Here is a 15,925-nt window from a genome sequence, read left to right on the forward strand (position 1 = left end):
GTATTCCTGGATGGAGGGAACGTCAAACATTAATCTGAGCTCTTGCGTATTGGCTTTGATGATGGAATATAAATTGAAAATAGCTGTTGTGTTGTTTATTCATTTTGTGGAGTTATTTGATGGTTGATTGTGACAAATATAATTTAAGTTAAAGGAATATTCCACCAAAAATCTCTTGTGAATATCAAAATGGCAATGAAAAGTTGGCAGTATGTTGTTTTGGAGAGCAAATTACATTATATTTTCTAGTTGTGTGTCCCTTTTGCAAGGTCTTAATTATATACTGTGCTCTCCTCCATGTGATAGAAATTCACTTGCACTTCAGTGTCAAGGGCTGTGGATCAGTGTGGCTGCTGCTTGGCTAGTCAGATGAGCAGCACTTTTACTAAAACAGGCTATCATTTAGTCAGAGGGCAGTGCATGAATGTGTATGGCCAGGTGATGAGCGTGAACACGCAAATAGGTGTCTGCCCCTTAGCTACTGAGTCTCCAGGGGCTGTCTGCGGGGGGCAAAGGTCACCCACTGCCGGAAGGAAGCTTTCACTTGAATTACACAGTAACCCCCAAACATATGGCTCCCATTTGGCAAAGTGCTGCCGAATGAATGGGGGGGGGGCGGATATGCGTGGGATATATGGTCTCCTGGGTACTTCTCTGCTCAATAAGAAGTGAATTGGGCTTTATAGCAGAGAGGTTTGATTTACTACATTCTTACTGGTATTATTTAACCCAGAAGCTGACTGGCGTTACTCTACAATTTAAGTTGAACACTCCCACACAAAAAAGAAAGTATTAGCAAATAATCATCAGTTAATAAGGCCACCTCCTTTTCTGTAGCTAGATTGATTTTTTGTTTCCAATAGACATCATAAATTGTGCTTTTGTGTTTTTAGCTTTTGACTGACAGCTTGTGAAGGACCCCTGTTGGTATCCTGTTCAGCCTATTCAGTCAGAGGCTGTTTCCTATCATCTCCGATTATTTTTAAGTGTTACATGCACAATGTCCATGGAAGGGCCAACAGTGCCAAGACCCTGTGATGTGATCTGTGATCAGTCATGATCTATTATGCTTTACAAAGGACGCTATTTAAGGAAATAAACCCCTGAGAGAATATATTACACCTGTCATCGAGATGCAAACTGGCTATACTTTGACCCTGCACTTTGTGTAGTGCAAACTGGGATGGGAACCTGTCTGTGTAGATCCGAAGGATTCCAAAAGGTGGAAAACCAATTTTTTTTAAATTTATTAATTGATGAGTACTCCAAGATCAGAGAGCTTCACTAACAAGGTTGGTTAATGTCTATCAGGCTTTGAAAACATCTAATGGTAATCTGGTACTGGCAATTGTAATTACTAATATGCTTTATCTGTAAAACAGAGGAAGAGGAAGGGTCAGTTCAGACCAGGATTTATAACAGCTAAAGTTTGGCCCTGAAATTGATTCATTGCAATGGCATTGCTGCAACCAGTGGATTCACTCATGGAGGCGAAGTAAATTTACAGTGCTTCTTCGGTGTATCTTGAGTGGAGAATTTGTGCTGTAGACCAGTTGCAAACTGTCTTGACAGTGCTGAACTTTGACAGGAACATTAACATATTACTATGAACTGTGTTGATCTAGTTTTATGCAACCATTCTCTGTCAGGATATATGTATAGCTGCGTAAAAGAAATTCTGCCTGGTTTGCTGTCAGTGGACAGTTGATGGTAAAGCACATGCAGGAAAAGTACATTGACTCAGTTCTTGCCTAGCGTTACGATGCTCTTGACTTAGCTTTAACTTGTCTATTCATTGTCCATGAAATAGCCCAGGATGTGTCTTCTGGGAGCTTCCTGCCCACACAAACCCAGCTAGAGTAGTCTGTCTGACTGAATACAGTCTGTGAAATGATATAATGCCCGAAGCAGGACCACAACCTTTATGCTAATTTGGCGTCCGGACCCAGCTGTCAATCTGTGCCCAGACACCAAACTTAAAAGGGTAAAACCTCTATATTTACGTCTGAAACATTCTGTAGTTTTGTTGTTGTTGTTGTTTATTTGTTTGTTTGTTTTTTACTTTGTGGAACTCAGCAGCTCTTTTGCATGTGCTTCTCCTCAGTTTACAGGAATCATTTTATAAGCTGAGCTCTTTGCAAAAGAATCTCAGATGAAAATGACTTTCATCTTCAAAATTCTTGGGATTTTATAGTGTACACTGGTAAAAATGTAGAATAATGAGCCTTACCTAAAGTATCGGTGTTTGTCATAGTGCATGTCATGCACGACATAAGAGACATGTGGAATGTGACCATGTTTTGGAGTTTAAAATGCTCAAATCCTGTGGCGATGGAAGCATATGAGTGTGGAAAATCCGCCTTGCTGTCTGACCTCATGTACCTTAAAACCTTCTTTGTAGGAACCATCAAATTTTCCAGGGAGGGATATTTGGCAGAGGTGATTTAAAACTGTCACAGCTGTACAAAAGTCAAACTCATAGTCTCCAGATACTTAGAGCAGTGTTCCTAAACTTTGTGCCATTGAGGCATAGTGTATCATGTGTTGATACACTATGGGGTATAAACACATAGTGTTGAGTGAGGTGGGTTTCCATTTAAACAAATGCTTGATTTCATTCATTCAACCAAAGATATGATTTGCCAATTCAGTGCAGACTTGCATGGGGCTGAAAAGCCTTTCCCAGCGCTCAGTGGTTGAGAGGCTGGGTACACCTTGGACAGGTCACTGGTTTTTCAAGCATAGTTTAGAACCATACAATATACAAAATATTTGGTTCATGACATAAAAAAGAGCCATGTAACAAAGTAATGTGCAGATTACCACTGCATCCAGACAAGGCAATATACTGGCGTCAGATGCATTTGTGGGGTTTTCTGGTTCATCTACTTCACACCAAAATACAAAAATAACCAGTCACTTTACCACATGCAGGTCACACAAGGCAATGGTCTACTTACTGGAGGTCCTGCAAGACAAAGAGAAAGAGAAAAAGAGAAAAACATTAACATTAATAACTTATGACAAATACATTAAAGACGGACAGTCTGAATACCTCAAATGTCCTGCTTATGATTGGTTCATAGTGTATTAAATACTGTGAACTGGGCCGGATTAACGTGAGGCAAAAATTAGTGTGGGCCTCTCTTCTGCCTGTGATGGACTGTGGCAGTGCCCAGTTCGTAATCAAGCCGTGACTGTGAAGCAACCTCAAACCTGTTTCAGAAATAATATCTGCAGCCTATATGTATGTTTTGTTCGAGAGGAAAGCAGAAATATACACTCTGAACAACACCTCTTCCACATATTTCCACATATTTTACATTTCAGTGACAGGTAATGACTTACTGATGTATTTAATCTATTTCCTCAAACAACATCAAGACATAAAGACATTCCCCAGCCACAACCAGGCTAGGCCATGTTTTCAAAGACATGTTAAATCATCCAAGCATAAATCACAGAATCAGTGTCAGGGCCCTCAATCATCGTGCATCTGAAAAACTCCATGAGTTGTCCAATGGGACTGCCACAGTAAGCCCTGAAACCTGAAAACATTTTACTTCCCTGGCAGCATTGGAAATTGTTTTACTACCAATCATTCCTGGGACTGATGGAAGGAAGGACCTAGCAAGGGAGATTCCAGATGATACATCATCATGTGTAGTCTGAGCTGGGGACAAACAGTTTAATGTTATCTACATTGACTTGAGTCTACTAAACCTACATTGTCTACATGAATGTGTTTTATAATTCCGTTCTTGATATGTTTCCGTGGAGAGTTTCACAACCCCATTATGGTCTAAATCAGTGGTACCCAACCATTTCATTTAAAACCTTACCTGGCATATTTGCATTGAGCACACTGTACAATTGACATACTCAGCTCCAATTTGGTCAGTTATTTTGTCACGTTGCCAATTTACTGGCACCTGCATAATAGTACATTATTTGAACAATGTGCTTCCACACATAATTTTTCCCATTCATGTTCTGAGGCTCATTAAAGTTATATAGTACAATTGGTAATCTCCAATCATCATCTTTTTTCAATTAGTTTGAAGTACTTTAACTACACAGACTTGGAGTAGAAAACAACTGTGTGCTTCTACTTCACGAGGAAATGGAAAAGAGCGCTGATAAAATAGAAGTTCTTATTTTTTACCCAGCTGGACTTGACCTGAAAATGATGGAATGTCTTGGTTCTCTTTCTGTTTAACCTACCGTTTGAAATCTAGTTGTCACTTTGGTCATGAGGATCACGAGGTAAAAAGTAGAAATATGGTATTCATGTTAAAAAGTAATCCACCAAAAAAGTGTTCTCGAATGTACATTTGATTGGCCAACACAGTCCAATTTGAATGGTGATGTTGCTTTGCAGGCTACTTTTTTTCATGCAAGGCTACTGTTGGTCTGAATGCGGCCACAGACAGAAATCGCTGTATTGTCTACAAGTGGTTCAGAATGTTGCTTCTCATCATGTCCTGTACCTCTTTTTACTCTTTTCATGTCTGTTGCTTCTGTCTTTTATTCTGAGGCACTTTGTGGCACCTACTCTTAGATGCTATATAAGTAAAACTACTTGCATAATTATTTTATTTCATCCCTTCACATACAGCAGTGTCTACTTGTGACCTTCAATACCGGTTTCTGCCTTAGTGTGGACTTTAGTGAGTTACCGCAGCTGTAAGTCCCAGTGAAGACACTGACATCATGTCCTTTGTGTTTCAAAGTCTAGGGGGAGATACGTTCTACACACACACACACAAACACACACACACAAACACACACACACACACACACGTATATAAATGACCTGGTGGCTGATACCAGTATTTTTAGACTCAATATTTTAAAATTTGACTACTTTTAGGGTAAAAAATGAATAAATAACATAAATAAACACTGGTGTCTAGTCAAAAATCCCCTCTTTGGTGCTGTTTGAGAAGCTTTTCTACACTGACCATCAAATCACAAGGAAAAGAGAATATTTACAATTACAAGTTTGCATGAATAGTTTTATTGGTAATTTGTCCCAACATTGTATGTACAGTAACAGTATTGGTATCACTTTTGCTGGAGCTGTTGGATCATGTGAAATGTTCTTCTATAAAATACTCAAACGTGAATTTATTGAGTAGCTGGGTTTATTAGTATATCCAGAGAGGGAAACTTATCAAAAACTCTGCCCTGTATGGTAGTTTAGATTGTACCCGGCTCAAAAAGGCTCATCAAAAACACAGGGGAGGGACAGCTGGCCAGGCCTAGCCCATGACTCACACACAGCACCATAAAATAGACCTCTCACAAAACCAATATGCTGCCCCTTGACATTTTCACAGGCACAATGAGAGAGCCGGGAGTCAGCTGACATAATCAATTACTGCTGAATCAAGACAGGGGTCACTAAAGATGTTGTTACGTCAATCACAGCAAGTTGGGGAAAATCACTAATGACAAATCTCTTCTGTGAAATGTCAAATCAAATCCCCTGCTTTATCTTCTATGGAGGTTTATTCTGTCTGCTCCTCAGGCAGGTCCATTCCAGCCTGGCAGCTCGCTGTCAGCTCAATTTGTTCACTTTGTACTCGCAGAAAATGAAAAGCAGTTGGAACAAGGAAAAGAGACAGTTCAGTGAAAGAAGAGGGAATTTTATGGACAACGTAAATAGGTAACTGTTTGGTAAGTCTAAGAATGAAGTAGGCTTTCAGAGTTTTAGAGTTTCCCCAAGAGTAACAGTCAAAAGATGTGTCATAAATTGTACATCAATTTCCTCAGACACAGTTTTAAGAAATATTTAATAAAACTGTATGGGAGTGCAGATCATCTGATCACTTCTCTGGCTCTGAAGCCTGAAAACATCCAGGAGAAACAAATGATGCAGTTAGGGTGACAATGCTCTTGTAGCTCTTGATGTAATTTGAGGAATCATTTTATGTTGTTTGATGACTGGATAAGTGCTGTTTTCAGCAGACCTGTCAGAAACATGTCAAAGTGCAACTTGGCAAAATTCATACAGACAGTTCATAAAGATCATATAGTTTTGTTCGTATGAACTTTGCCTGATGACGGTCTGAGGATGGAAATAAAGTTAATACAGTGAGTTCAGGTGATGGACAGTGTGTGGGATTCTTTGGTTTTCTATTCAAGTCAAGATCCTGCCACCTGTCGCTAAGACTTTATGGTGTTCGAGAACTTTTTTGCAACAACCTGGAGCTACTGTCCAGATTGCCATGAAATTTGATTTGGTGTCCTCAGAAGGTAACTCATATTGATTTTTGCTTTCCGTGACAATATGCTTAAAAAATAAATGCATTGCTGTGGATAGTCATGTTTCCTAGGGAATCAATCAATTTCAATGACCCTTCATTCTCCCTAGTGCTGGGGTGCTGATGGACTGCTGGGGTTTTCTCCATATTTTTTAATTTCAAAATATAGGCATCATGTCTGTATGTTCAGATTTGAGTGACATATGACTTTGAGAAGGAGAATGATTTTGCTGTAAACTGCAGTCATTGGGTGCAAAGTACCTTAACTGCGTCATAGCTAATGTGACTGCTGACTGTGTTGATGAGCGGGCCAAATCATTGGGCCAAACTGCAATAACTAACTTCCTGTTGTTTTTAGAACGCCAGTATGCACCTGTCCCTTTCACTTCACGTAGTAGTCTATCTTTGCCTCACGTCTCCCCCTCCAAACCCTCAACTCCCCCACTCCAACAATGCTACATTAGGCCAGAAGTTCTACTTGTACACAAGAAATACAAAAGTCTAATGTGCATTTTCATGAAATTTGCTATTTATAAACAGATGTCAGAAGTACAATGTATTTGTTGCATTTCTGACAAAGCGTGTTTGCTGTTCCCAGTAGTCAACACATGTCATTTCAAGTAGAACTGTGTGGCCTATATTACTTAAATGTGCTTTTCATTACCATCAGCTCTAAAAGGGTCAATACATTTAAAACAACAAGTGCTACCTGACCTGTTACACATGAAAGCACCCACAAGCTTATAATTTGTGATGTTTCTGTTATGAGAAGGGATCTGCATAATGTGTCAGTCTCAGTTAAAGTCTAAGTTACAGCAGAGTATGGCTATTCCAGTCATTTCTGCAGTTGTGGTCCACTCCCTAAAGGGTAAGCTTAAACCCTCGCTGCATGCAAGAGTGAGGAAAGCAAACATGGCAGCAAGATTCCTGTTGCATTCTGGGCCTGCCATCACATCCTGTTGGCTGGAGCCGATCACCCAGGGGACATACTGTAAAGCACCTTGATCCAAAGGCACTTTGGGAGGCCTGGGGGAAGGGGGTTCAAATATAGCGCATGGAGTGGCGCCTGATGAGGGGCCACTGAAGCAACAGCTTTAAGTGCAACAAGCAGTAGGCACAACATGAAACAAACTTTACACTCATAAACACACACACACACACACACACACACACACACACACACACACACACACACACACACACACACACACACACACACTCGAACTTGCTTGACTACATTGATACCATGTAGCCCAAGCCGTCTCCTCTGCTGGCCTTAATGCTGTCTATTGCTAACACCTGTTGTTTCTGCTTATGTAAAGGCACTGGTTAGATGAGGCCGGAAATGGATATCGATATTGCATTCCAACATGCAAAGTCATGGGCTCCCCCTTTCCCGCTCCTATTAAAGATATTGATTTACTCAACACTGGCTCTTACATGTATTTAAAAAAATTACATAACCAAATGTCTGGCCTGCTTTTCTATAACAGCAAATAATATACACTAAACTAAGAGAATGCCAACAAGTCTAGTTGCCCAAATGTTCTACCAGAATACTGCAACATAATGGGTTTCACCTCTGCATTAGCAACAATTCTAACCTTCAAATCAATTGTGTCAATGTCCTCTTTATTCTCAGCTTTCTTGACCTTTTATGATACAAGGGAGTAAACTGGTGTGGTGGGCAGGTGGGCTACCACCTTGAAACTATCTCTGTCCCGGCATGTGAATCCAGGAATAACAAGGAATTTTTCAAAATATCCCGGTCCTCAAACTCAACAGAGCCTCCCCACCATATCCTGCTCTCTCAGACTCCCTACTTCTCCAGTTGCCCTTTTAAACACAGCAGTGGCCAGTGTAAATGTGTCCGCTGTCAAGCTTCTTCCATCTTCAAGGCTACACTGGAAGATGATTGAAAGATAGGAATTCAAAAAGAGTTGAACTGAGTATTGAGGATAATGCAGAGGGAATGTGTGGAACTCGATTTTTTTAGATTAATGGTAGAGTTGGATCAAAAAAGTCCTCACACTTACTTTGTCACTGCTTTCCAAAATTGCACATATGAGTGTTCCAAAAAAAAACTGAGGCTCTGTTGGATCTAGTGTCCCTATGGTTGTAGTACAGTATGTTTAAGGCCTGGTTTATACGATTAAATATATCTGGTTAGATCATCTTAATGGTTAAAAGAACCCAAGCAGGCTATACATCTGGGAAGCCCAGAAGGCTGGGCGACTGTTCATAACAAGAAGCGTAGCCTTAAGCAGAAGTCCCCAGTTCACCAACAACCAGTTCACGTTCCAAATAAATACTCCCCACTCAGTGACACACCCGCTGAGAAACCAGCACTGGTTGAGGGCAGCTCTATCTTAAGAAACATGAAGTTAGCGACACCAGCGACCATAGACCCACATTTTCCTGGGGCCAGAGCAGGTGACGTAGAATCCTATTTAAAATTGCTGGCTAAGGATAAACGTAAATACAGATTGTTATTCACGTCAGCGGTAACGACATGAGAGTTGGTGCGTATATATGCAAAGGCAATGTCGGACTCCGTAGTTTTCTCTGGGCCCCTGACTAATCCGACGAGCAATGACATGTATAGCCGCATGTCATCATTCAACTGCTGGCTGTCGATGTGGTGTCCAGCAAATGACGTGGGCTTTGTAGATAACTGTCGGACTTTTTGGGGAAGACCTGGTCTGGTTAGGAGAGGTGGCATATATCCCACTTTGGAGGAAGCAGCTCTCATATCTAGAGTTTATAAGTAGACCAAAACCATGATAACCCGGAGCTGAAACCATGAGGCAGAGTTCAGTCCTACACACTTCTCTGTGCTTCCATTATAGCAGTCACCCACCGAAATCCCATAGAGACTGTGTCTGCCCCCCGACCACCTAAACTACTTAAATCAAAAATAAACAGAAGAGGAGTTGTACATAAAAACCTAATAGAAATTAATACAACTACAATAACAGAACCAAAAAAAAAGGGCAATTAAATATGGACTATTAAATATTAGATCACTCTCCTCAGTTGATTATTACATTGATTTATTCTGTATTACTGAAACCTGGTAGCAGAAGATCTTAGTCTAAATGAATCAACCCTCCCTACTCATAATACTGTTGACATTTCCTTGAAGCACAGGCTGAGGGGGAGGGGCTGCAGCAATTTTTCACTCCAACTTATTAATCAACCCTTGACCTAATCTAAGTTATGACTATTTGAAAGCCTGGTTCTTAGTCAAGCTGGATAATGTAAAAACCAGTTATACTAGTTCCTGTATATCATCCAACTGCCCCTTACTGAGAATTTTGATCTGAATTCTCAGACTTTTCATTTGAGTTAGTTCTTAGTACAGATAAAGTAATTATAGTAGGTGATTTCAGCGACAGTCTTAGTTCTACATTTAATTTACTATTTGACCTCACTGGCTTTTCTCAACATGTAATTGAACCACTGTAATTGAACCACTGTTCAATCACTGTTTTAATCACACCCTCGATCTTGTTCTGACTTATGGTATAGAAATTGAACATTTAGTTATACTTCCTCAAGACCATCATTTGTCTGACCATTTTTTAGTAACGTTTGATTTCACAATAATTGACAACACAGCATTTGGGAAAAAAATCTGTTACAGTAGGTGTCTACTGAGGAGGCTAGCTCCATGGTACACTTCACAAAAGCCTGCCATCACGAATGCTGGAAAGAAAGTGCCGTTCCTCGAATCCAGAAGAATTTCCACTAGCCTGGAAATATATAACATATAAAAGAAGCCCTCGGTAGTGCCAGAGCAGCCTATTATTCATCATTAATAAAAGAAAATAAGAACAACCTCAGGTTACTTTTCAGCACAGTAACCAGTCTGACAGAGAGTCATTTATTCCTTTAATTCTCAGTAGTAATGACTTCACGAGCTTCTTTACAAATAAAATTTTAAATATTAGAGAAATATTCATCACCTTCTTCCCACAACTGACACAGATTTGTTGTCCAGGACAGTGGCCTCAATTCACTATAACGCCTGATTTATATTTAGACTTCGTCTCTTCTATAGATCTCTCTGTGCTAACATCAACAGTTTCTTCATCTAAAACATCATCTTGTCTTTTAGACCCTATTCCAACTAGGCTGTTCAAGGATGGTTCACCTTTAATTAACACTTCCATGTTATCTCTGATCGCTTTATTAACAAACTATATACTGTAGGCTTTTAAGGTTGCAGTAATGAACCCTCTATTTAAAAAGCCTACTCTTGATCCAGATGTTTCAACCAACTATAGACCCATATCAAGCCTCCCCTTTATTTCTCAAATCCCTGAAAAAGCTGTTGCAAACCAATTATTTGATTATTTGCATAGGAATAATATGTTAAAAGATTTAGATTACATCATAACACAGGAACAGCACTGATGAAAGTTATCAACAATATCCTCATGGCCTCAGACAATGGACTTGTCTCTATACTTGTCCTGTTAGATCTTAGTGCTGCACTTCACACCATCAATCACAAGATTCTATTACAGAGACTGGAACACGTCATTGGGCTTAAACCGCACTAGGCTGGTTTTAGTCATATTTATAGATTCCAGTTTGTTCATGTTAACAATGACTCTTCCATGCACAGAAAAGTTAGTCATGGAGTTCCACAGGGTTCTGTGCTAGGACTGATACCTTTCACCCTATATATATGCTTCCTTTGGGAAATATTACCAGGAAGCACCACATAAATTTCCATTGCTACACAGATAACACCCAGCTGTATTAATCAATGAAGCCAGATGAAACCAATCAGGTAGTCAAACTTCAGGCTGTCTTAAGGACATAAAGGTCTGGATGAACCCTAATTTTTTACTTCTAAATTCAGAAAAAACCGAAGTTATTTACTTGGCCCTAAACACCTCAGAAAAACACTATCTAATCATATAGTTACTTTGGATGGCATTACTTTGGCCTCCAATACTACTGTAAGGGACCTTGGAGTTTTTCACCAGGACATGTCTTTTGCCTCACACATTAAACAAGTCTCTAGGACAGCCTTCCTCAATTTCGGTCTTAAAAGGATGCTGTCCCAATAACGCTGTGAAAAGCCTTCAGTTGATCAAGAATGCTGCAGCGCAAGTACTGACAGGAAATAGAAAAAGAGATCACATTTCTCCTGTGTTATCTACTCTGCATTGGCTCCCTGTAAAATTCAGAATAGAATTTAAAATCCTTCTCCTCACCTACAAAGCCCTTAATGGTCAGGCACCATCATGTCTGAAAGAGCTCATAGTACCCCATTACCCCACTAAAACACAGGCTTGCTTGTGGTTCCTAGAGTCTCCAAAGGTAGAATAGGAGGCAGAGCCCTCAGTTATCAGGCTCCTCTACTGTGGAACCATCTTCCAGTTTGGGTCCAGGAGGCAGACACCCTCTCCACATTAAAGATTAGGCTTAAAACCTTCCTTTCTGATAAAGCTTATAATTATGGCTGGATCAGGTGAGCCCCGAACCATCCCTTGCGTATGCTGCTATAGGCCTAGACTGCTGGGGGAACTCCCATGATGCCCTGAGCACTTCTTCTCATTAACTTTGTGTCCTCCCTCTCCCTCTCCTCATTCAGCAGATCTCTCTGACTCCAGAGCTGCAGGATACAGATCATCATTATTAATTATATTATTATTATTATTGTGTTGACTGCTTTTCCAGGTTTATCTCTCTATCTCTCTATATAAGAAAAAAATCAGTTGAATTGAATAAACTGTGCTGGTCTGCAACACAGATGTAATTTGAAGTTAGAGAAATGTTTCATTGTAAATCAGACAGCTTGGACCAATAAGTAGCCTCATGAATTGTATAGGTGTGGTGTGAGCTCAGTTTGAGATCTTAGTCCATGTTATGCGAAAACTTATTCTACCCTGATGTCATAGGTTTCATTTAAAAATGTGGTGACAGGGAAGTGAGAAGTCTGTTTGCATTATCAGCAGAGCGCCCAATCACCTGCATAGCCAACCTTCAAAGACTGGGCTCTGAGGCCAAAACAGTTCAAATTTTTAGGGGACCGATTTTTAGGGGAAAAGAATGCAATGCTCTGTAAATTTACTTTCACCCTTCAAGGATTTTCAGTTGCAGTTGTGCAAACAGTGGAGGGGGATTTTCTGAGGGGTGTGTATCTATCAATGGATAAAAATGAACTTTTGCACCTCCACCTCTTATTGAGACCTGGAAAAATAATTTTTCAGATTTCATGCCTTTTCACCATTTGATGCAAACATCCCCCTTTACACATAAAGGCATTTAGTTTCTAAATGAAAAATGTGGGTAGACAGCCTTCTGAGGGAGATGAGTGAGACTGATTGACCGTGTTGAAAAAAAATGAAATCATACTGACCTCTCCTTGCTCCTCTGCTGTTGCTACATCCACAAAGGAACTAATAAAATCTATAATCGTTGATGTAAGACCTCCACACACAAAAAAAAATCTCATTGAGAGAAATAACATTTTTATCAAACAACATTTCCCCTGTTCATTTCCAGCCCGTCCAGTGAAACCAGAAGCCCAGTAAAAAGATGAAATGTCCTGAGTAACAGGCGGCTAAGCAAATGGAGTTAGGGAGTTAGGACAAAGGTTATCATCCTCTGCATATTAACTATAAACAAGGCAGCTCAGCCATTCCCATGGAGCCCTTATAGCTTTGTTCCCTTGTTAAACATGAAGTCATGGTTTTAAAGCTGCCTGTGATTTCTTTGGCTCCATGCTAACGTGATGTCATGCTATGAGAAAATGTCAAATGTGAAGAAAAAGGGAGCGTGCTAATACTAAAAGATGCTTCCTAATACTGCTGAAAAGTCACTTGGAAACTCTAGGGGTAATATTACTTTGGCAGTCAGTCAGAGGGTGAACATGCAAATCTTGCCAAATTTCCTACATGTCATTTATTTTGAAGAGGGAGGTTCATGGCCAAAAGATCTCAGAATTTTTGCATCTATAGCTTCTTTGGAACCAATATACTTTAGAGTTAGGAACACCGTGCCATTCTTGCTGATGAAATATCCATGTGTAGACTGTAAAAGTACCATTTATTGCCACTGAAAGTTCTGCACGATATCTAATTCATCAAATCCATTAGAGGCCAAATAACTTGCACTGTTATTTCACATCATGCCATTCTTGTCAATCTGGGGGATGGGAAGAATTGGAAAAAATAGTGTAGCTGGTTTGCTCTCAATGCCAAATCCTTCTGTAAGGAGACTGGAGTATTTCCAAATAGCCCATAAATGACAAAAAAAGGAAAAAAAAATACAACAATGGCCTGGGATTAAATACTCACACAGCAGCTCTAACATGCTGATCACCACAAAGATGCTGTTTGGTGCTGGGCAGGCAGTGTACAGTGGGTTTATCACAGCTTTTTCACTACAACAGGTACATGCTGCTGCTGTTTTTAGGGGTTCCAAGGAGAACAAAGCAATGAGCTAAAAGATGCTAAAAAGCTCTGCAGAACCGAGTGAACTGAGTTGGTGATAATTATGTTTACACTACACATAGTAATTTGATCCTTTGTCAAAAAAATTATTTATTGGTGCAGCTTTAAACAAAATCGACGATTGAATTGTGGCTGAGTCTAAACTCTAATGCAGAAATGAGTTGAACTGAGTTGAGTGAGCTCCAGAGTCCAATTTGATTCCAATCTGTGGGTGAATGGTAGTAATGCTTTCTGAGGAATGTGCCGCATATTCAAGCCCAGGCTCTTTGGAGTGATGAAAGACAGTAGATTTACTACATATACATATGTCCTCAACATCACATTTCACTGCATTCGGTCCAAGTCCCATGCAACAAACACTTTACCTAGAGCTTGAGAAGCTAATAAAGCCCAGGGCCTATCATTAAGACATTAGGCTAAACAGCAGTTCCCCAGGATGCAAGGTTACATTTCCCTGACTCGCTAATACACTTAACCACTGGAAATGCATAGTCAGGGCCTTTTTGCAATAATACCAGTGCTATTAATGGGCCTGTAGCCCCAGTTCCTCTTTCAGTGACTTAATGGTGTGGTTGCATTCAGGCGCAAGGACGGTTTATTCAACTTTTGCTTTTGTACATGGTCAACTGTTATACCTTAGGGCAGGAATTAGCAGGACACAAAACATCCATGGAAGGAGAAAAAATTACTTTGGTTTTCCAACAAGAGAGGTGAGTGGTTTAGGAAACTGACCGAACTGAAGGTAGCTAATTTCCAGCAAAACCTCACCTTTAAGCAGAAGAGAAAACAACATGTGCTGCCGATGGATAATTCATGTGAACAAATAAGCAAAAAGAAGAATAAATTAAGATGTGCCAAGGAGAATAAGAAAGTTGTTCTCTTTAAATTGTGAGTGATTTTGTTTGAGGAAGCACAGTGGAAAAAAAGGAAGATGTAAAGGACTGCACCAACAGAGCCACTGGAAAAAGGCTTCTTCTCAACGCCTTTGGCTAGGATGCACCCACTTCCCACACTGTAATCCAAGAGGGGCCCCTTTGCTTTTAAATGACCTTCAAAAGTTTACGGGTCTGTCATGAAAACCAATATGTCATCCAGCTCGTACTTCCTTTGCTCGATGCCACAAACTAAAGGAGGCGGCAGAGCTATGGAAAGTCAAAAAGAGACAGAAGAGTGTGTGGAAACAGCAGTTGCTATTCATCTGCTTTGGAGTTTTAAAATCATCAAGATTGATTCAAATGTATCCTGTGGGTTTTGGAGCCGTTCTCCAGAAATTGCGCGTGGGGTGGGTGGATGTCTGAGGTGGGATTTGAAGTGAAAACTTGATGGGTGGAGAGAATTTAACAGGCATAAGCTGTTCCAAAGGGAGATCTACTAAAGGGACAGGGATTCAATTCAGATGCTATACTGTAGCATGCAAAGTCATTGCAAAGTAAAGCTAGCAAAATGTAGTTAGACTTAAGATAGTCAGGAATATGATGCCAAGTGTCTGAATTTCCTATGGCCTGTTGAGGTGTGTTAAGCATGGGACAAGAGCCAGGAGGCAGTTAGCATAGCTACACTAGTTACAGCACTTAAACTTCCCTAAAACCACAAAATGTCAAGTTTTACATTTCTGCTTGTGTACAGCTTAAACAAAAAAGATACATAATTTTATCTAGTGACCTTTAGCGGAGTTGCTAGGTGTACTTTTGAACTTCGGACAGAGCCAGGTTAGCTTCTTGCTAATCTAAGATGATCTTGAGTCTAGAACAGTAACAGCTTCGTCATTCTGCTCCGTACATAATGCAGCAACATGGAACTGGTGTCAAGAAAATATTTCTACACAACTGAACTGTCTTTACCAAATGCAAAGTTTCTTTAGGACAAACACACCTGCGGAACTCATTTACAAATCTGTGCAGGGTTCCTGCTGTATCAGTTTCACAATTCACTTCTTTTCCCAGACTTAAATTTTTTGACTTATAGATTTGACTGTATTTAGTATAATTGATTTCCACAGTCATCTTGTGCCTCCTGACTCTTGTGCCTCCTGACAAGTACTGGATAAGATAAAATGACAGGGGTCCAAAAAGGTTTTTCCTTTCTTTTCCAAAATTTGTCTAAATTTCTCATATATTTCCAGACTTTCACTGAGTAGGTATCCTGTCCTTGATACCTATCACTCCATCTAAAGCACATGAT

The 15,925-nt window shown here is 40.1% G+C and overlaps 1 protein-coding gene across 12 annotated transcripts in view; it reads right to left on the bottom strand.

Moving 5' to 3' along the window:
• col13a1 (collagen, type XIII, alpha 1) overlaps window positions 1-15,925 on the bottom strand; it is a 151,447-nt gene that overhangs the window by 78,076 nt on the left and 57,446 nt on the right. For all 12 annotated transcript variants that reach the window (XM_040138564.1, XM_040138563.1, XM_040138556.1 and 9 more), the window contains exon 3: window positions 2,961-2,968. In XM_040138564.1, the coding sequence (XP_039994498.1) occupies window positions 2,961-2,968 (8 nt within the window). The remainder of the gene's footprint in view (window positions 1-2,960; window positions 2,969-15,925) is intronic.

The sequence above is a fragment of the Xiphias gladius genome, chromosome 11, assembly GCF_016859285.1.
Source record: "Xiphias gladius isolate SHS-SW01 ecotype Sanya breed wild chromosome 11, ASM1685928v1, whole genome shotgun sequence".
NCBI lineage: Eukaryota > Metazoa > Chordata > Actinopteri > Istiophoriformes > Xiphiidae > Xiphias > Xiphias gladius.